The sequence below is a fragment of the Leuciscus leuciscus genome (assembly GCF_965113295.1).
Source record: "Leuciscus leuciscus genome assembly, chromosome: 18".
Lineage (NCBI taxonomy): Eukaryota > Metazoa > Chordata > Actinopteri > Cypriniformes > Leuciscidae > Leuciscus > Leuciscus leuciscus.
The window spans coordinates 16874850-16896700 of NC_138742.1; the positions used below are offsets into that span (position 1 = coordinate 16874850).

The 21851-nt window shown below is 38.1% G+C and overlaps 2 protein-coding genes across 2 annotated transcripts; one reads left to right on the forward strand and one right to left on the reverse strand.

Moving 5' to 3' along the window:
* Positions 1 to 216: 216 nt before the first annotated feature.
* Positions 217 to 7612, forward strand: perm1a (PPARGC1 and ESRR induced regulator, muscle 1a). The gene is made up of 4 exons (XM_082144624.1): positions 217 to 427; positions 1796 to 5254; positions 6388 to 6501; positions 6779 to 7612. The coding sequence occupies exons 2-4, from the start codon at positions 1828 to 1830 to the stop codon at positions 6892 to 6894; spliced, it is 3657 nt and encodes a 1218-aa protein (XP_082000750.1). The 5' UTR covers positions 217 to 427; positions 1796 to 1827; the 3' UTR covers positions 6895 to 7612.
* Positions 7613 to 8059: 447 nt separating this feature from the next.
* Positions 8060 to 21300, reverse strand: plekhn1 (pleckstrin homology domain containing, family N member 1). Its single transcript, XM_082144625.1, has 16 exons — positions 21056 to 21300; positions 19253 to 19343; positions 18800 to 18961; positions 17755 to 17835; positions 16931 to 17021; positions 15583 to 15716; positions 15069 to 15221; positions 13644 to 13724; positions 13455 to 13530; positions 13157 to 13302; positions 12917 to 13063; positions 11480 to 11728; positions 11162 to 11323; positions 10581 to 10802; positions 10245 to 10305; positions 8060 to 8997 (listed from the first exon to the last, which is right to left on the reverse strand). The coding sequence occupies exons 1-16, from the start codon at positions 21127 to 21129 to the stop codon at positions 8816 to 8818; spliced, it is 2112 nt and encodes a 703-aa protein (XP_082000751.1). The 5' UTR covers positions 21130 to 21300; the 3' UTR covers positions 8060 to 8815.
* Between the last annotated feature and the right edge of the window lie 551 nt (positions 21301 to 21851).

The following is a 21851-nucleotide window of genomic DNA, read 5'->3' on the forward strand; positions in this document are numbered from 1 at the left end:
GTAGACAATTAGACAATTGTGTTATACTGATAGGGTTCCAGATGCTTAAATAATAAAAAATACATAAAATACTATGTAAACAAGTAATTGTTAACTAGGCTATTACTTGATTGCAGTTATGTTATCAACCAACTTTGCATGTGTTTTGCAAAAAATAAACACACAAACATATTTCACATGGGAGCATGCCCTGGGACCCCGTTAAAACGGTTCACACAGCAACCGGGGGAGAGAGAGAGAGAGAGAGAGAGTACTACGTGTATTACGTGATGTGTAACACTGTTCTATTTATAAGAAATCATAGGGCCTGTGGTGTACCGTCTTACTTGGAAGGACACTCGAAGGGCATTCACTATGCCTCAAACTACTAAAGTGGTGTGAAAGGCTAACTGCTCTGGGACTTCTGCACTTTCACTCCATTGAACAGGTACTGTACACATTTCTGCTTTGAGTTTAGTATTAGTTTGATAATAGTGTGCACACCAAAGAAAAATCTCAATGTGAAGGAATGCAGTGGACTCTGCATACTTGGTTCCCCATGCATTTTTAACAATAATAGAATAAAGACAATTTTTAACCCATTTTCTTTTTCAAAAGAGTTGTGATTAATTGTGCGGAATTAATTGTGAATTAACATTCACTTACCACATATAGTTTCAAAAATGTTCCTTTGTTTGAAATTGTATTTTCCAATGCAATGTTACTGATTCTGATATCATCTGAGGCCATATGTGACCCTGGACGACAAAACCAGTCACATGGGTCTCAAAATTGAGAAGTATACATCACCTGAAAGCTGAATAAATAAGCTTTCCATTGACGTATCATGGTTTGTTAGGATAGGACAATATTTGGCAGAGATACAACTATTTGAAAATCTGGAATCTGAGGGTGCAAAAAAATCTAAACATTGAGAAAATTGCCTTTAAATTTGTCCATTTATGTTCGCGATTGTGCTGCATTCACTCAAAAATAAATGTTTTATATATTTATGGTTGGAAATTTACTAAATATCTTAATGGATCATGATCTTTACTTAATATCCTAATGATTTTTGGTATAAAAGAAAAATCAATAAGTCTGACCCATACAATGTATTGTTGGCTATTGCCACAAATATACCCGTGAGACTTATGACTGGTTTTGTGATCCAGGGTCACAAATAACAGATTGAATTTTCTTTATAATAATGATATGTAGATTTGTAGATATGTAGAACCTATTCAGATTCTTTTAATGCACCTTTAATGCATTTATGCAACTAATATATATTACTAGATTATATTCATAAATATGGTAATAGAGTAAAAATTCTTAACGAAATAATCATAATACAAAAAAATAGGTGTTTTACCTCGTACCTACCATTTTGAATGTACGCTATTTATTGAAAGTAGGATTCATATTCACATTATTTATGTGAATATGACAGTATATTTGTTTTGTTTTTATTTAATACAAAAATATATACATTTAAAGCTTCAAATAATGGCAATTATATGGCATGCAATTGAAGTTTGTATTGTGTTTTTGACAAGTGCAACTTGTTTCTTGAAAATTGATTTAAAAGATTTTGTATCACAATTTGTGGTTGGAGCATATGGCCCTAGTTTATAAAAAGACTAGCATAGATGTTTAGATTAATTACCTTTCGGTTGATACTGGTTGTGCCATTCCCATGATGCCAATAAAAACATCCACTTTTTGCATTTTCAAATATGTCCCTATTTTTGTGCAATTGCTTTGCCAGACTATTTATTCATGTCACTGACTGATTAATTCATTTAAATTGTAGGTTCAGAACCGTCTGTGTATCATTCATTCTTGATGGATGACTTTGAATACAGCGTGCACATCTCCGACCAAGACTGGGACTGTTTTTTTCAGGAGTGCGAGGACTGTGACGTGCTCTCTCCGGTGCTTGCCAGTCGAGAGGACTCTGGAATGAGTGACATTGATGAGATGGGCAGCCACTTTCTAAACAGGACCCCGGTTGTGGACACAGAGCCTGATCCAGACCTTCAGATTGATGGCCCGCCAGTCTGTGAGGGCTCGCCTGTGTATAATTACCTCAGCAAGTACGGAATACGTAGTCCAGAGCAGGTTCTCTCTGGCAGTGAGGAAGACTTGCACCTTCAGACTGTCAATCTGTTCTTTGAGCAGTTAAAAAGTGTCACAGAAAATGAACAGCCCTTGGAACAAAGCCATGTTGTTAATTGGGGAAGTGAGGAGACAGGCCATCTGGAGGGTTTGATTGATAAGCAGGATTTTCTGTCTTTAGATACTGGTCCATCTGGCAGAAATGAGGCCAGTCTTATAGGTGAAATCACTAAGCAGGGTGTGGTTAATACCTGGGGTGATATAGCTGCACCCACTTATGCACAAGAATATGCATCAAAGTCTAACACTGAGCTACTCATTGGAGGGAAGCCATTGTCAACTCCCCTAATTACAGTAAGAATGAAACAGCAGCAACAGGGAAGATGTGGTGATCTTAGCAAAGACTTCGAGCTGAAACCTGAAACAAAGCCATCTAACAAAGAGAAAGTGGTAATGGTAAATAGGAAAGATATGACAGAACAAATCCCAGCAAGACAAAATATTGCTCAGTTGGATACCAGAAACAGTTCTGACTCAAAAGATTGTGCAATCGGTCAGATCCCAGTGTCACCTTCCTATCTCAGGAGAAAGAGGAGAAAGAAGAAGAGAATGAGTGTCGAGCCAGTAGAACCAGGATATGAGGCTCAGATACACATCCATCAAAGTGAATCAGAGGAAGAGAGATTCATTCAGAGAGAAGAGATGAATAGCCTTCCTGCAAATGTCTGGAAGACAGAGCACATATCACTACAAAGAATTAAAACATCACAAAATACTGATCTTTTAAAGCCTAGAGACATGTTTGACTTGGAGGCTTCAGCTGATTTGAAGTCTTCAAAAAGCTTGCCAGTATCTTTTATCAGTAATTTAGTCACCGTACCTTCAAAGCCTGAAGTTGTACACACAAGCTTTAATACTATTTCCAAAAGCATGCATGACGTGTCTCTTGGAAACAATGGGCAATTGAAAGCAGAGATTCCTCCATTACCCCAGATAAATAAAGTTCTGAATTTACAAGAAGGTGGATTAAATATTCTTAAATTTGATCCTGCTGTACACTTAGAGAGCTGGACTGGTATTAGAGAGACCTTATCAGCACCTGTAAGTGATCATTCTGGTGCAGGATGTCAGAGGAAATCCTTATTATCTTCTAACATTTCAATTGCTGCTGATTCAACAAAGCCTCCTTCCTCCATTGTCTCTTTTAAACTGACTGAGGACAAAGATTTATCCTGTTTAGGAAATGATACTGACTGTTCAGTATTTAAAAATGAACAAACTATGTCAAGCAAAAGGAATATGGTAGAAATTTCAGACAAAGAAAGCTTGTTGTCTTTAACTGAGAACAAAGATGGAGTAGAATCTTGTTCGGATGGAACATTTACTTGTTCACAAGATACTCCTCAAAAACAGAAAGCATGTATTCAAGTTAACATTTCAGAATATCAAAGCCATTCGGCCTCTCAAACCATTGCTGTAAACATGAATATACCTGTAAGTGAGACAGATGCAAAGACTGAGAGACATATGTCTGATGATATTGATCATAGAACAGGTGAAAGTCAGATTCAAAGCAGAACTAAGACTAGTAAGGCATTAAATGTAAATGCCTCAGCCATAATGCCAGAGAATTCAGATGACTCTGACAATAAGAGAGACATCAGTGCTAATGAGGTTGCTGTTTCAGCCAGTGGTGAACAACTATTTTGTGGCAAGTCTACCAGATCTAGTGAACACATAAGTGGTCCTACACAAGATGTTTCAGATTTGCCTCATAACACACTTGCTGAAATGAAGTACACTTCCTCAGCTGAGTCGAAAAGTGGAGCCAAAGATCTGGAGAGTGTTTCTCTTGATGCTGCAGATCATCTTCCATGCCCTGTGTATGCTATCTCATCCTTCTGGAATGAAATGGAGAAGCTAACAATCAATGACATATTGCGTATACGGCAAATTGGTAACACCCAGCACACCAGTATTTTAACCCAGCCGGAGGATGGTAGTATTGCGGACACTACAGATGCTGGAGACTCTGGTTACTTTACACTACCTGACGACTCTAAGCCGGACCGCTTAAGTGGAGACATGTCTTACATATCTGATCTAGATGAAGACCTTGCACAGCTTCAAACCACATTTTCTTCCAAGCAAGAGGACGAGTCGTGTGAGTTCCCTAGCTCTTGTGGTGTGATGTGGGAGAATGATCCAGATCCAGTGGTTGTGGGTGAAGAAATGGTGTTCATAAGTTCGGAAACCACTCTTCCTGAACATGCTCAACAGTGTTTCAGGAGAATGTGTAAGAACATTAGCGTGCAGAACCTGCAAGCTCTAGATGCTCAACCAATCAGGCAAATACTGAGAAATGCCTCCATGCATTCGATCCATTCAGAGGTAGATGATTTTATAGATCCTTTTTACCATGTGAACACTTCAGGCTCAACGAGCTTGTCTGATGATGAAGAGGAAGTAGAAACCAGTGGTATCACGTTTTCTGAAATAATGCATTATCTCTTTGGTGAGGATGAACCTGAGCGTTGTGCGTCTTGTGCAGACAACATAGCTGCTTCGTACCTTGATGTAACAGGCACTTCTGTACCTGAGACGTATGATCATTTCTTCTCAGAGTTTGATGCTGGAAGCTTTTTTTGTCCAATTGTAGAAGAGTCAGGTGGAGATAAAATGGTTCCCATTTTCTCCTGCTCCCGCTCGGCTAACAGAAACCTTCAGTTTCCAGAGGCATATGACTATTTCTTCCCAGATTCCCCTGGGAATTCGGACGAAGATGATGAGAATGAGAACACGGTTATCAAAGTAGTGGCACAGTATGGCAATAAGTCTCCCAACCATGATCCTGTTGACATGTATGAGCACTTCTATTCTGAAGATGAGGGCGACTTCCTCTGGACGAACCCTCTTTCATTTAGAAGAGTTCGACGCACAGGTTTTACCATCCCTGAAGAGAAGACATTTTCTGGGGAACTCGTCCCTGTAAAGACATTTCCCAAAGGAATCATTCAACCAATTAATGCTTTGGGCCCTGATGGGAGCCCTTTCCCAGATTCCTTGCTCCTCAACCTGGAGAACTGCATCTTCCAGCAGCTGACTGAGCGACAGAAGAAGTGTAAGGAGATGCAGACAGTAGTTGCTGATCCAAGTAAGAACTTCTATCACACGTTATTCTGCACACACTGAAACTGAACACTAATACTTTCTCAAAGGGTTTATTTGTTCCCTTTAATAAACTTTATCAGACATAAGAGACACTAAAATGAGAGCCTACATAGGAAATTTTCTGGAAATAATTTCTGTTAGTCATATGTTAGTCAACTCTCATCCCCTTTAAGTCAATATCTGCTGACTGAGAGTATCGAGTCACATGTCGAGCCTTGCCCGAGCCTTAGGAATGGTTGTACGTGCGAATCAGTCTACACTCATGCTGGGCAGCTTCTCAAATCTGCAGTGTGCCAGAATTTATGAACATGTTTCACTATGAAGTGCAAGTAAAAATAGAGAAAACTCCAGGAACACCAGGCCACTTATATAATGACTTGTGATATTGATTATTGTTCAATGTCAATTCACTATCTGCCTGCCTACTGATATATATATATATATATATATATATATATATATACAAAAGGATACTTAGCAAGAATACATTAAATTGATCAAAAGTAGGACTTTTACATTGTTACAGGATTTCTATTTCAAATAAATCCAAAGGGAACCTGAAAAAAATTATTCACAAAATTTCCACAAAAAAAATATTCAGCTATGTATATAAAATACCGTTGTTTAAAGTTTTAATCATATTTATTGAACAATTTACCTGTTTATACTGCATTTATGTGATCAAATAAAGAGACGTTAAAAAATTCTTACCACACTTACCAAACTTTTATACAATAGTGTATAACTCACAGTGAATTAGTTTTACTCATAATGAAACTAATTTATAGAAACCCTTTTATAATAAAAGCCAGTTTCACTGTAAAAAAATTCTAACCTCTCCAAGTCAAAATTTTCTAGTGACTGGTCACATCTAAATTTTTCAATTGGCCCAAGTGTAATTCTTGTTGCAATAGTCTGTTAACATTGGCTCAATGAGAAATAATACGTCAGACTAATTGAAAAATGTAGATGTTACCAGTCACTAGAAATTTTTGACTTGGGGATGTAATTTTTTTTACAGTGTTGTTATTGAATCAAATTGTAGATTTAATTATTTATTTATTTATTTTGGTTGATTATTAAGTGTTGATCTGAATTTGAATGCCTCTTTTCTAGGGTTGGATGCCCCATTCTTGCCTCTTAAACAGGCAGACCTGTGCTTGGTTTGTATTGCTTTTGCCTCATGGGTGCTGAAATCGACAGGCTCGGGAGCAGACACCTGGAAAGCTGGTATTTATATTTGTTTCATGAATATACTTAATACTTTGACATAAATTGCTTTAATTCTCATAGTCTTTGCCATGGTCTTGTGAGTGTTGAGTCATTACTTTAGTCGTTCAGGCGTGTTTTGACAGTTTTTTACTTAGAATGTTATGCTTTTTACAGAGGAAAAGTTAAGCCTCTTGCCTTGGTACAAAGCTCTGCATTACAACAAAATAAGAAAGAATTAAGGAATGTGATTCATAATAATCCATAATGACGCATATCTGCTTTTTATATTGTTCAGCTCTTCTTGCGAATGTCAGTGCACTCTCTGCCATACGATACCTGCGCAGACACAAGAGGGAGGAGGTCTCTGGAAAAACTCCTTTACGTCAGTTAGAGCCATGCATAACTCCATAGCTGATGGCCTCCAGATCTGATTTCAGTCACATCACCCTTTTTCCATGTAATCCAAAAGGGTGTTGATGAATGTCAAACGTGCATGCAGGGCATTTTCCATCATTCTCAGAATATATTATTATGATCAATACTCTCGTGTGCCTTTATTGGTGATGAACTCAGTTGATAAGCTAACACAGATGACTGTGACTTCAGACCAGTGCCAGTAGTGTTTATAGTGTATGAACATATCAGTATCCATTATAAAAATTTAAAAAAAAAAAAGTAATGTTGATTGTTAATGAAATGACCAAAGCCCTTTTTTCAGAGATATTGTGGATTCACTGTTTGCAGTGAATGCTGTTATGATCAGAGCAATGGTATATATTGATTAATATTTGATATTGAGATGATTATGGAAGTGTTATAATGAAGATGGACGTGTGTCTAATTAAGTGTACCAGTGGAGAGTTTTCAATGGAAGAGCGAATGTCTATGGACAATCAGTTAATATAGTTTGATACTACTGACTGAGATACTGGAATTTTTGCTTTGCCAAATTATTTTGGTGTATTTATAGACCATATAAACATGAAATAATATGCCCATGTGAGGACGTCACTTCAGATCTGAAAAGTTTGATTTGGTTGTCATTCATATGGTGCTCCCCATTTTAAATATAATGTAGGAAATGTATTTTTCTGTCTGTTGTACCTAAAATAAATATATTTATTTGAAAGCATTGTCAGTACACTTGAATGTTAATAGAAATACTTATTTTTGGCCACAAGAGGGGGATGAACAAACAATTGTACTATTATTGTGCCAGAAAACCTGATAAATATTAAATTTATTATAACTGAAGGGAATTAACATGCATTACAGTTTTTGTGCATTAGAAACTGAGATGTGTTCAAACAGTTTTTGGAGAAAATTAAGAACATTTGCAAGATTGAGACATTTAGGTTGTACTTCTAGATGTTACCAGCAGATGGCACCAGAACCCTGAGGTAAAGGTCACCAAAGTCCCTTCCCATAGTCTTTGAGATCACAATAGAGGCCATGCTGACAGAGATCTATGTGACATTCATATTTCAAATTCATAATTTCCAACACACTGTAAAATGACGTTATTTAAACATGTCACTGTTTAGCCATACTAAATTAAATGTACTACACAACATGACAGAGTAAAGGAGTTCAGAGAACTTATTTTATTTTAAAAATAGACTACAATTTAAATCACTCAAAAAAAAAAAAAAAAAAAAAAAAAAAAAGACCACACATTCATATTTAAAGTGGACAGCTAAAGCAGTGTTACAGCTGTTTTTATCACTGTTTATTTGTCATAAAAAATTAATACCTTTGACCTCCACACAACAAATAGATCTTTTGAACAGATAGTAGAAAGCCATAAAAAAGAAGTATAAATATAATAACAATAATAATAATAATCAATAATAATAAAAACTTAAATTTACTTAAATAGAAAAAGGAATATATTTACATTTGGTTTTTAAAAATATCCATATACCAACAATTTCCTGTAGTTTGTAGGACTCACAAAGGATACAAACTAAACTAAATGCAAAAACTCACAAATGCTACCTTTGAAAAAATGTTTGTATTTTTTTCTTATATTCATATATACATAAATACTAACTTTGAAAAAATGTAGTATTTTTTTCTTATATTCATATATACATAAACGCATCACACTTGTTCGTACCGAATGCATACAGCAGTGTGAAACCATCACCACAGAATTAAAGGATATTACATGTGCAAAAATATGTAATCGAGCCATTGAATAAACAAACTGTGAATATCCTGATACTCGGGCATGCCGGCCCCTGGTAAAGACATGCCCATTGTGCATGTGTGGCTTTGATTAGTCTGCTATGTGTGCAAGTCTGGACGGGCATAAGCCCATTGTTCTCTTTTATGACCATCTCTGCTGTGTTGTCATAGCGCCCAGGCCTTGAGCTCCAAAGTAAGCCAGTGTCCGGTGTGGTGAAGTTCCAGGCAGGGCCTGAATCATCCTATTATCCTGGTCAAACTCCCATATGTTATCATAGTCCATTTCCTGGTCATCTGGCTCCACTGGCTGAAGGTAAGAGTCATCTGTGAAAAGACAAAAAAATATGAATTCCTAATCTTAAAATATTTTCTACTAAATGTTACCACCATTTTGAATAATAGATTACAATCTGCAATTTCAAGCCAAAAAATTAATTTAGAACAGTGCATCAGCATACCTAAAAGCAGCCATTCATATTCACTATAGAAATATCAATGATTTTTCCATGAATTACTTTTATTTTAGAATTTTTTGTGTATATCACAAGTAGGCATGAAAGTTGCGATAGTCTTTTCTTCCCTATTGTGATGTATATCCAAGTGAAATGGCTTCTTGAACAAGACAAAATGTAGGTCGGGACAGATTTTGTTAATCGGGAATTGATTGGATCATTGTAGTTTGCTATTGCTGTGATCTCATATCATGCGAGTTTGCGAGAATAGAAGAGATCTCGTTGCAATATGTAAATTAAAAAAAAGAATTTAAATCAAAATCCACATGCCAAGGTTTAGAAGTCAGTAAACTGAGCCATCTAAATACTTCATGCCCTAATTTAAGATCTAACGTGTCGTTTGTTGTGTTCTTTTCACAGAGAGGCTCTGAGATGTCTTGAAGGATCTCCCACTTGTGAGCTTTAAATCACTCTCGGTGGTAATTCTGTCCTTTCGCTGGTCTTTCCTTCATGTGCCACCTGTAGTGCTGTCATTTAAAATACCCTGAGCCATATCACACACACACACACACACACACACACACGCACACACACACACACACACACACGCCCCTTCATCTGCACTCTTGTTTCCACTGCCATGTCCTGCCTGGACCACCACACCCCATCAAACGGTGTGTGTGTGTGTGTGTGTGTGTGTGTGTGTGTGTGTGTGTGTGTGTGTGTGTGTGTGTGTGTGTGTGTGTGTGTGCTGGAAAAGGTCATTCTAAAATCATCCTATTAGCTGTACCGTGAGAGTCTGGTATACTGTATGCACGTGTCACCATGGATTATTTACTCCCTATGGTGTGTTTAATCCTGACAAGTGAGAGTGCATATGGTGTGACCTCATGAAACGATTAAACAAGATGAATTTTAACCAGCCTATAAAAAATACTTATGATCTAGGTCAACATTTCACACGCTAAACAAATCTTGTTGTCACAAAACTGGTTATGCAAATTGCTGTGCATATTTGCATATCAAGTTCCGTATATATACGTCCACGAAAGATGCCTATCAATGCACTATTGTGGTACTGTAACTGCCTCCTAAGTTTTGCATGCCAAAAAATCTTACCTGGTGAGTAACAGTAAGATATCTGCTGCGCTTCCATGACAGTGTGACCTGAGAAACCTCTCTGTAAAAAAAAAGAAAGAATTGGAGATCATTTTCATACCATTTTGAGGCTACCTACAATTACAAAAATATTTCTACATTTTCTTGAGGTCAGTAAGATTTTTGGGGGAAAGAATTTAATACTTTTATTCTATTTCAAATAAATGCTGTTCTTTTAAACTGGGCATTAAGTCCAAAATGTCAGGGTGATACAACTATCCTTTTATCATAAAGAGAAAATAAAGCCTCATTAAAAGAATGAAAGTCTTGAAAGGAAAACTACTACTGTCCCATTACCTGAGAGATGTGGTTGTGCTGTGGCTGTCGGTTTGGATCGGGCAGCATCTTCAGTCTGGAAACGGCCTGGGCTCGCAGCTCCTCCGACCTCTGGCTGCTGACCACCTCCGGCTCCAGGGCCTGGCCATGTCTGTTTTTCCGTCCAAGAGGAGGGGTGCACAACCGGAAGGAGGAAGGGAGGAGAGGAGGGTACGACTGCTCAACAGAGCCCCGAGAAGAGTGCTGTATAGCAGAAAAACATGCACTTCATGAGATTTAGAAGATAGCATAGTGAATTAAACCTGATGTAGTCAGCTGATTAAAGGATTTAGACTTAAACCTGTGTTGAAAGAAACCCCGACAAGTGTAAACCTGTATTCTATGTAGAATTATTGTCTCAAACATGCATCTTTCGAAGGATAACACTTTGTCTTGTTCGCTCAGCAGCCTTTTCCATTATGCATCTGAACGGATCAATTAGTAATGTAGGCTATGGGGACTTTCCATGGCTTTAGCTCGTCAAATCAACGACTCTGGGTGTTTGGTCACCGAAGGCAGCGGTGTCAAGTGAGAGAGCGGATCTGATAACCTGACCCACTTACCGACGCTTGTGCAGAGCTCTCCTCCAGAGGGTACATGCTGGGGGTGCCGGGGTCGTCATAAAGGGGCGAGAGAGGCTTGCGGTGGGAGACCAAGTCCGAGTGGCGATGAGGAACAAAAAGCTGGTGTTTGACGTTTGTCTGTGGCGTGCTCCAGCTGTTTGACTGAACAAAGACAGATGAAAAAGTTACGCATGTTTTTATGATTTCTTTTTCTGGAATTGTAAGCAAATAATTAAAATAGTAATTTGAAATGCAAATATCACTGATTTTTGAAGAACAGAAAATAGAACTAAACTGAACTGAGGAATATTCTGTTACCTTGACTAGTGGTGCCTTCTCGACTCGTTGAACAGGGCCGTTGCGGTGCACAGAACTGTAGGGCATGTTGTAAACCGGTGACATGGGTCCTTCAGAGGCGAGATAGGATGACTGTGGCGGGGAGGAGTAGTGGACAGATACGGGGTGGTGGTCTGGGACGGGTCTGACACGAGAGGAGAAGCTGCTGCTCCTGCTGCCCAGGTGAGCTGAGTACTGAGTGTCTGAGGAGGTCGGCCTGCTGGAAATGAACTGTACCAACACACACAACACACAAACTGATTAACTGGACTGTACTCACATTCATTTACCAGATTACAACTACCTTTATGATTACGAAAAACAAATGATAAAATATACTGAAATAAAACAAGTTTAAGTAGCAGTAAAATAAGTCAAACTAAAGTTGAAATAAATTTAAATTTAAAATAAACATAAGAAATAAAGTAAATATAAGAAATATATACGAAAAACTAATAAAAATGACAAAGGCACACAATTAAATAACTAAAAAGTAAATTAAAAATGAATACTGAAAATATGCAAATAAAAACCCATTCATAAATAATATGAACATGGCACTGCCCACAGAAAACATTTCAGGTTATTCTTTTCAAAGCAGCCTGTGTTTCAAGTGTTTGGTCTTGTTTTGAGTGATTCATCGGTGCATGTTATTTTGAAGAAAGAAAAAAAAAGTGGTTTAGCATCATAATATTTATTAAAAATTAAATACTGTGACTTGGTCTTTATCTAAAACGATTTTCCTTTTCTGTTGATGTAACTGAGGCCATGTAAGCTTTTGGATAACGTTAACCAATAACCAAATTGTGATTATCAAATTTGCATATAGTCTGCCTCTGTTCTGATACACCACTATCCAATCAATTCTAGTGGATAAAATCCAGTCTTTGTCCTACATTTTGTCTTGAATATCTAAGTATGTTTCAATCACAAATATGTTGCATTACAGAAGCAAAATGTGTTGTGAATGGCAGTTCATGTTAACTTAAATTAATTAGAGATAAAATGTCATAACCCCATGGAATATTGTGGCTATGTAGGATTAAATCTCAAACATGAACATACTAATAGAATTAAGAATGTAATATAGATACTTTTTGACTGGATACAATGTAAATTGATTGCACACAAGTTACTTATTAACAGATCAGCTGAAACACTGCTGATCCTTTTTCACAACCACATGTGCTGCTCCTCCAAAATAAACATGCAAGTCATTCTGATGAATAATGCCCCATATTTTAGACCTGTAGATAACCGCCAGCCTAACCCAAATTTCACACCAGACATGAAATCAAACTGTGTAAAATTCTTAGAGCAGGTCACCTAGGAAGACTTCCCTATAACATATTGAAGCTGGACAAATATCATGTTCACAACTTGATGTTAATGGGTTTGGATGTTTGGATAGACACTTACGCAGAGAGGCTCAGCATAACCGGGGGACACAGGGTTGTCATCAGCACTAGGCAGCTGGAGCTCATGGGATCTGCGTTTGTCCTGAGACTGCCTTAATGGGTCAGTAACGCCGTGGCTGCTGCCGCTCCACCTGTCAAGCTCCAGAGCCTGAGAATAACAGAGAAAGTGAATATCTCACAGCATTTACACGCAATATCTAAGATATTCAACACCATGTCCAAGATGGAAGCAATCGCTCACCTGTTTCTGTGTTGGAGTGTAAATGATGTCATACACAGGGGGAGGAGGGCTGAGGATGGGGACGTCAGCACTTTTGAAAAACTGGATCCAGTCATGGAACTCTCTCTTGTCCAGACAGGACACGATGATGGGGTTTATCAACTTCCCTAACAACGAAACCCACAAGAGTTAGAGTCAGATATGCATCAGATTCTGTGCAGAAACAGGGCACAAAGTTTACACTCATCTTTATGGCACATATCAGATCTGTGCCAAGTACAATAACATCCGGCAATTAAAGACTTGGGTTATAACTCACCTTCAATCATTAACGTGTTAGGTTTGATGTCCTGGCAGGGAGTTGTAACTGTGATCATGTTGAGAGGAAGTTTGCCCTGCAATTGCAAATAAATGCAAGATTATTTCCAGAGTGCATCACTAAATTCACTAAATGATTTATGCAGAGTTGCTGCTGTATTCATTTGTGCAAATGAAATTATCGCGTTACCTTGTAAAAGAGGCCATCACTCTCTTCCGACAGAATTATGAGATAGTTGGGGTACAACACCAGCACACGGTCATACTGCTCCTGTGAGCCGAACAGAGAAATTTAATCACATGTATTATTGCTTTTACAGACAAGAAGCTAATATTGGTTGAGTAACTTATTTTAGACACATTATTGCAAATACTGCTATTTGTTTTCCACCAACAAAAATATTTCCAGAGTGTGTCTCTGGAACACACTGTACTTGTGTTTCTATCATTCCTAAATGAATCAGTGTTTTTAAACGAATTCCTAAGTGAATCAGTGTGTTTGAACGAATCGATTGGGTGAATGATTCAATGTAAAAACGAAGCTTTTTCGAAACTGTGAATCAATTTAACCATTTGCTAAGCAAACGAGTCACTGTTTAATAGAGGCGACAACTGTTGGCCAAAACTGTGTTAATGCAACGAGAAATCAGGCTAAACTTTCATTTTTTTTTTGCTTCCAAATAACTTTTTTTTATATTGCCAGAGTAACATCCACAGTTTGGAAACCAGCTTTGAAAAATGACATTGCTAGCCGACTGACAGCCGTTGACGATTCTGGACATAACGAAGCCGCGTTTGCTGAAATCATCGCTTGATTTGTAACGTTAGCCTACAGTTTAATGCGAGCTTCGAACCACGGTCTGTGTGCGCGCGTGCGCGCAACTCGCAAACAGGGACAACAGTCGGTCGGATTGACACAAACAGTGAAAATCCTGTGCTGTTTTTTGCGTAATTCGAGGAGCGAAACTAACTGTTGTAAAATAAAACAAATTTGACTATCACGTTGCACAGCAGTGTGTAAAGCACTGTATAGGTCTTGCAGCAACCACGAGTGTGTGTTTTAGCTCGGCTCCTCGGGGTGTGTTCAAAGACAGCTGTTGGGTGAGTCAAGTGAAGTGCGTGAGGCAAGCAACTGGTTTACACACCCTTTTTCACAAGCAAACCCTCTCCGCTCTCACAGTACACTTAAGATGGACTATCAGTTGCTCACCCTCCCTCACTGTCCGGAAAAAGGTTTAGATATTTGGCCACACGTACACCGGATATTTGGTTACACACACACTACAGTCCCATAGTATGAACTAGCGTGCCCGTGTGTTTGTATGCTGAGGCAGACGTTGACTAATGAGGGCGGTGTGAAAGTGGCCATGCCCTGAGTTGTAAACTGAGCTTGCTTTGCTCCTCTCAAGAAAACATGAAAGTGAATTAAGACCCTCATGCTAAGATCAAATAATTCATTCAAAGGCTTTCAGAGTGAACATCTATATGTGTGTATTGATGTTGTTATTATTATGTTATTGTTTTTATGCCATTATATTCATGCAGATATATTGATAAATGTTTTATTTTCATCTTTTTTAGGTTGTATAAATAATCAATCCTGGAGAGCTCTTACCTGACATGGCATGTGTTGCAGCTTGACTTTCGTGGCGTAAGTGATCGGTCCTAGACTCTCTCGTTGCGAGCCCTCCCACTCATAGATGGGCTCTTTACTGATGGAGTTCCTCAACTCCTCCTTTCCCACTGTGGTCTCTTCTGAGCACTGTACCTTTGGGGGCAATATTGGCTTTAAATCAATGTTCAAAAGAAACAACAGGCATGAATAGAGAGATAGAGTGTCATCAGTATCGGGAATTTCTGAGAAATCCATTGCTCTGCTAATTATGGGATGCAGATGTTTTGCTTAATGACTTCACTTGCCGCAATAGCATGTGTCAGAACAGAAAAGACAACAAGTCTTTTTCAAATCCAGTCAAGGTGACCACAAAAGAAACCACTCCTTGATGAAATCTCATAGGAATGACCAGCATTAGTCACTCTGACCTGAATTAACACCTTTTTTACATGTTCGTTACAGAAATTTTCTTTAATTTGGCATCCAGCAAATGCACGTAATTCTGATGCCATACCTTAATTCTTGTGTATATCTCCGGGTCGATTGCATTGCCGCCATTAGCCTCGATTTGTTCTTTCAAAAGCCCAAACCAATTGTTCATCTCCTCCTCCGTCGAGCAGTACACGATGATAGGGTTCAGGCTGACCCCTATAAAGGTCAAAGACAAGGGTCAGAGGTTAGGTCAGATGACCATCTGGATCTCTTTAAGAGCCGGCAACAGGTTGCTGAATATTTTGGTAAATCTCTTGTTTTTAAGTATAGATGCATTTGTCTGGATACCGTTGCTCTGTTTCATGTCAAAATGTCAATGTTGACACTTTTGACCCTGAGAGCAAACAATCTGTTTCAAGAGCTCTTGTCATTACAACATGCCGTGCATTTGCAGTAAACCAGTTGTCCCTTCAGCTATTCTGAAAGAAAGCATCAAACCTGGAATCTCCATTTTATCAGACCTGCATTCCAGCCTTTATCAGCACAGATATCAGCAACTCTGACCTGCCCTGTACAGTCATTTCCAGTAAACTGTTGTCTTTTTAGCAAAGGCATGTGTTCATGTGCAAGACTTTTTTTTAATTTTATTTTTTTTATAGATGTTTAGTCAGGTCTGAAAATTCTTTGACATGCCTGATAGATTCCCAAATCTCACTCCCAGCAATCTAAGACATCATCTTTCCTGAAACAGTCTTTTCTAAAACAGCGAGTCCCATCTGATATGATGTTGTGGCAAACAAGGAGATTAATTCAGTAATTTGGAGAATAGGACTTAACAGAACATAACGGTTAAGCTTTCATTCTTTTTCATTCAATCACGGCCACATTGACTCATCTTCCGAGAACATTAAGCGTAGATAAATCGTTTTGCTCAGGGTGACAAAGCAATAAAGTCAGTGTTTTCCTATGTGGTAAATTCTCATAAACATTTTATAAGCAAACTTGTGTGTTCAGGTCCAGCGCTCTGGAATGTGGAGTACTTTAACTGTGCCAGAGAGGTGAAGAGGGAAAGGGCCTTCGTAGCTCCACAGCTGAGCGAGTTCAGGCGCACCTGTCGTATAACAAGGGGGGCCTTGAAGGACAATTTATCTCTCTTCTGACTAGTGGCAAAGGGAGGAGGGTTCAGTTAGTCTTAGTGCTTTTGAACCTCTGGAATGTCCGAACAGGGGAAGTGGTTTTGGGCCTACATAGTGTGGCTTTACGACGTTGAGAGTTGAGAGTCACAAATTCCATCCTCAAATAACAAACTGGGTTTAAAAAAAAAAAAAAAAAAAAACCCTGTATGTAACTGTCTCTCCCTGTTGTTTTATCTTGTGTTTCTTGTCTACTTTTTCCTGTTTGTTCAACCCTGGATTATCAAGAACACTCACCGTTTATCTGGAATGCAAATTCCTGCAGATCCCCAAAGCTGTTCCTGTTCTGCACCTTGCAAATCGTGAGCTCTTTGAGAGGAAGTGTTCCCTGAATAACAAAAATACATTGGAAAAAATGTTAGTAGTCTGCCTTTATAGTGATTTAAATGAACATTTTTATATACAGAGCCATTAAAAAATCTACATTTAAAAACTGGGATTCAAAATTATTTTTATATGTATTTATTTATTTAAACAACAAAAATAATTAATAAATAAACAATAATAATTTTTTTCTATTGTAAAATAAAAAAATATTTTATATAGCATATTTTTTTATAAAATACAATATCTTATAATATCTAATAAATTAAACCTGGGAATGAATAGACAGTTTTAAGATTTTTTTTTAAATTTAAAAACAAAGAAATGTTATTATGTTGTTATATATTAATTAATAATATTTTAAATGTCTGTCACTGACACATTCAGTATTGCACAATGTTTTTTCATTGATAATAAACATTTATTACCAGGCTGCCTCCCAGTGACTCAGGTTAATGAATACAGACATAATAAAACCCGATTAATGCAGGTGACAATAGACGAGACAAATTTTATGATTAATTACACATCTTAGTGTGGCATTTCTGGCATGGAGAGGTGACACGTTTTACATCATCATAAAGCCCATAAATCTTGTCATTTCCGTCTTCGTTACCATATGACTCAAACGATGGTTGGTGTCTAAGGCAATGACACAAGCATGGCCATATATGGACCTGCTTTACATTTCAACCTACGGTATGCATTGTAATATAATGAATAGGTGCATCTTTTACCTGGTATGTGAGTCCAGTTGTGTTGTTTGAGACAAAATGGAGATGGGTTTGGAACAGGTCCAGGTAGCAGTCATGCACATCCTGAAAGAGCAGACACATTCCATCAGCTCAGGATCAACACTATCAGAGGGATCATTCTGGGTAATGCTGCTTTAAAGGCTTGAATTCAACAACATTGGTGGAATAAATGATTAGCCTGAATAGCAAGATTTTCAAAGGTCAAGTTGAAAGCAAACTCAAAACAAGATGCAGCATTTCACCCAGAGACAGCATTAATATGAGCTAAGTTAAGTGTAGCAATCATATTCACAATCCCTGTTATAAATACTCCTGTGTAAATCAAGTGTCTTTGTGAAAACTTTCTGAGAGGTGTTTGTTTGCTCTAAAGACTAGTGTAAAGCCGCTGACATTGATTTATCACGGACAGCTCATTTCCTTTCATCAGATGTAGGCCTGTACTTTACCACGTTACAGAATATGCCATTATCACAAATACTGTTAGGTAACATTTCCTTTAAACTGTAATATCACCACTGTACAGTATGTTCTCCTTTGACCTCATCCTGTGTTAGGTTATTTTTATTTCCTTCACACTCATTTCTTTTCCCAGTATGACTACATGTTATCAAAACCAAAGCGATTCCCACGCTTCAGAGTCAATGTGTAATATATCAGTGGTTTGATCAGTACGCTCTGCCCTAGGTAATCTCTGCAACACTGCGCCATTTCACAACACCTCACATCCCTGCGTGTTCCGACATGGCCTAAACTCCTCAAACCGAGCTGCATCAATTAATCAGCAAACGCATGTACGTCATTCCCTAAGCGCTTCATACAACCACTATGTGACATCTTGTATCTTCCACCTGTTTGTTGTGTGTTAGATCATAGAGAGTGAGTAAGACACATGTCATGTGTGCTCAGACCACCTAAATCATCTTATGAAAGTCTGTTTTGAGTGGTTTATTGTATGATTATTCTTGGCAACAGTGTTTTTGCGTGTCGTTTGTTTGGATTTGTTTTGGATGCGAGTCGTGTGTCTTACCTGGCAGTGCAGGAAGCGGAAGCGGACTTTGGAGCTGTGGATCATTCTGCCATAGTTCTTCACATTAATGCTGCTTTTCTTCCATCCACTAGCTGGGTCGTAGGGGAACGGAGGGTCCCATTTGATGTTCTCAATCGTCTGGAGATCTTTGTGTGACATTTCCTATGTCAACACAGTGATAAAAGTTAGTTCTTTTTCTCAGTAATATCAGATATGCATATATAGCAGTTTAAATGTTCACACCTTTTAGAAATAACATTTTCATAACTGAATCGAAATGCCAGAAAAGTGTTTTGAACATAAACTTGTTTTCTGGTCATTTTTAAAACTCTAGGATGACCAAAGAAAAACTTTCTAAAAACATAAATTGACATTTCAAATGTTCAAATAACTTTTGGAAATGACGTTTTCATAAATGAATGGGAATGTTAGGAAAGCAGGGAAGTTCCTCACCTTTCTTGGGGTGACGGTGCAGAGAATGTTGATGATGCTGTTGGACTTTTCCTGTCCCTCCTGGGGATACTTTTTCCGGAACAAACGGCTGCTGCTCAGAAAACAAGAGACCCTAGTTAGACATGTATGGGGTTGTGGGATAAGAAAAGATGGACGTGACCCCACATAGGGGTTATCTTGACTCGGGATGATCAGTTAATCACACCAAATCTGAGTCAAGCTCTCTGTAAAGATTCAGTGCTCAGTGTCCCACACAAAAGATTACATCATCATTACCCGTCCATTCTTCCTTCGCTTGCACTAGTCAACATATCAGTTTAACATCTCTGTCTGCACCATTTAAAGAGAAAAAACAATAAAGCTTATGTTACAAGCCACAATGCCCCGCTCATGAAATGCCATTGTTACCCATGACCCCCATTTATAATCATTAGTGTCAGATCTGTATAATGAACTTCTTCCTGCCCAACGATAAGCTAAGGAAGTCAGTGTCAGCGAGGAAGTCATCCTCGGTGAGAGACGTCCTCAGAGACTCCCGTGTTTTTCTTTTCTCTCTTTGTCAATCTGTCTCTGCTTTGAATGCAATTAGCATAACAACACTGGACTCATTCATCCAGACAATAATGGGAAGTATCTGTGATTTACCAGGGCTCAGTGATGGACGTGTTTGGCATCCGGAGAATTCATTCCATTGAAGAATGCAGGTTGTAGGCTCGTAACAGAACATGCTCGTAAAAGTGATGAAAGTTTGACAGGGACAACTTTGTAACTGTGTAAGAGGCATTACCTTTTCACCTATTGTTTTCATTAAAAATACCATCATTCAGTGGACTTATTTTAAATCTGATAGGGGTCCTGGGTTTAAAAGGGGCCGCGTCCCGCTACACTGAACTCTGATCTGATATGTTTGCAGTAATACAAAGGCTTTTTTTATAATCTAGGACTCTGAACCTTAACTGAACCCACCAATATACATTCAGAGCACATGCAAACCAGACACAACGGACAAACACTCTGATTTAAGCAGACCCACTGCTTATTTTAATGTATGATAGTCATAAAAGTTGTCCAAATTTGACTGCAGTAAATTATTCGGATCGCTGTCACTAGCAGTGCAAGCACAATAGTATTACTTTCTGTGCAGGATAAACCCAATTCTCTGAAAAACCCACGAAACCTGAGAACTCTTCCCTGCCCTGAAGGCTACTCTGGAAACAGAAATAGATCTAACTTCATTACACTAGTGAATTCTATTAGCAGATGAGTGTATCAGTCAGTGTGAAGCGAGATCCTGACACTGATCTAATGAGGTTTGCAGACAGCATCATTACACCGCTAAATTCAAACTGCCAATCCGTGTTCATCTGATGAGCTACAGTAGGTCTATATTACAGTATTTTTGTCTCAAATATTACTAAACATTTTATTTAAGAAGTAAAATGGCAAAAGATACTAAGTCATTATTATATTATATTCATATAAAATTGAGTTAAGTTAAAAAGTTTGCCATTGGGGTAAGCTAAATAATTCAAATTATATTCTCTGAAAACAAATGGTGCACATTAATATCTTATACACAAGTTTTTTTTGCTTTTCAAGTGAACGTTTCTTGTTTTAAAGACATTTTTACATATTTTTTGCAGTGTTTGAACAGACTCCTGCAACTCCTGGCATATCAATTCAATATCAAACTCATGAAATCACATTGAACAGAACATTTACATGACTTCCCTCTAGTTTGCATGACATGCCTTCATACTTCCAAAACATCATAGTTTTAAGATAGTTTCTCATGGTTCTTACCTGTTCCTGCGAATGAAACTCTTGCTGGAGAACCTGAAGTTGTGTTGAGGGACGCATGACATACTACTCCCCATGTTGATCCTGGATAGTGTGTGTATCTCCTCGATGAAAGAAGTGTTGGTGTATCTGTCTGCTAGACTAATAATTCAGTGATCCCTGTTGTAATCCAGCCTCCCAGGAGTGAGTGAGTGAGTGAGTGTCTGTTCACCAGAGAGACGAGACTGATACTGAAGCAGCAGACAGACGAGAGGGGAATGTATGAGAGAGGGAGTGTGTCAGTGGGTGGAGATAAAGTGAGGTGTGTGTGTGAGCAAAGAAGAGGAGGGAGGGAGGGAGATGAGAACAGGGGACCGGAGCAATGAAGTTCACACCTTCTGCGTGAGATCCCCTCACTAAGTAAAGACTAAATGACAAAGGGGAACGTGTAGTTTTTCGCACCTTATAGTGGGCAAATGGCACTGATTTGAATGTTTGAACACTATGATGAAAGAGCATTAAGTCTGAATGGAGCCTGCTGGTGTCCCCTAAGAGGTCAGGCCAGACATGTCTGGACATGGACATGCTCTGAATACCACTGGCTGATTATATTATTCACTCACTCAAGTAATTAATACACTTAGGATGTCTGTAAATTAATGTTTGTAATTAAAAAGTTCTATAACAGTAAAAAAGAAAACGTGGTGAGAACATGTTTTTATTTTGCTTTTATTTTTTGTGTTTATTATTAATATGATTTTACTTTAAAGGCAATAATAATAATAATAGCGTATGAAAAATGTGTGGGGTAAAAACACTT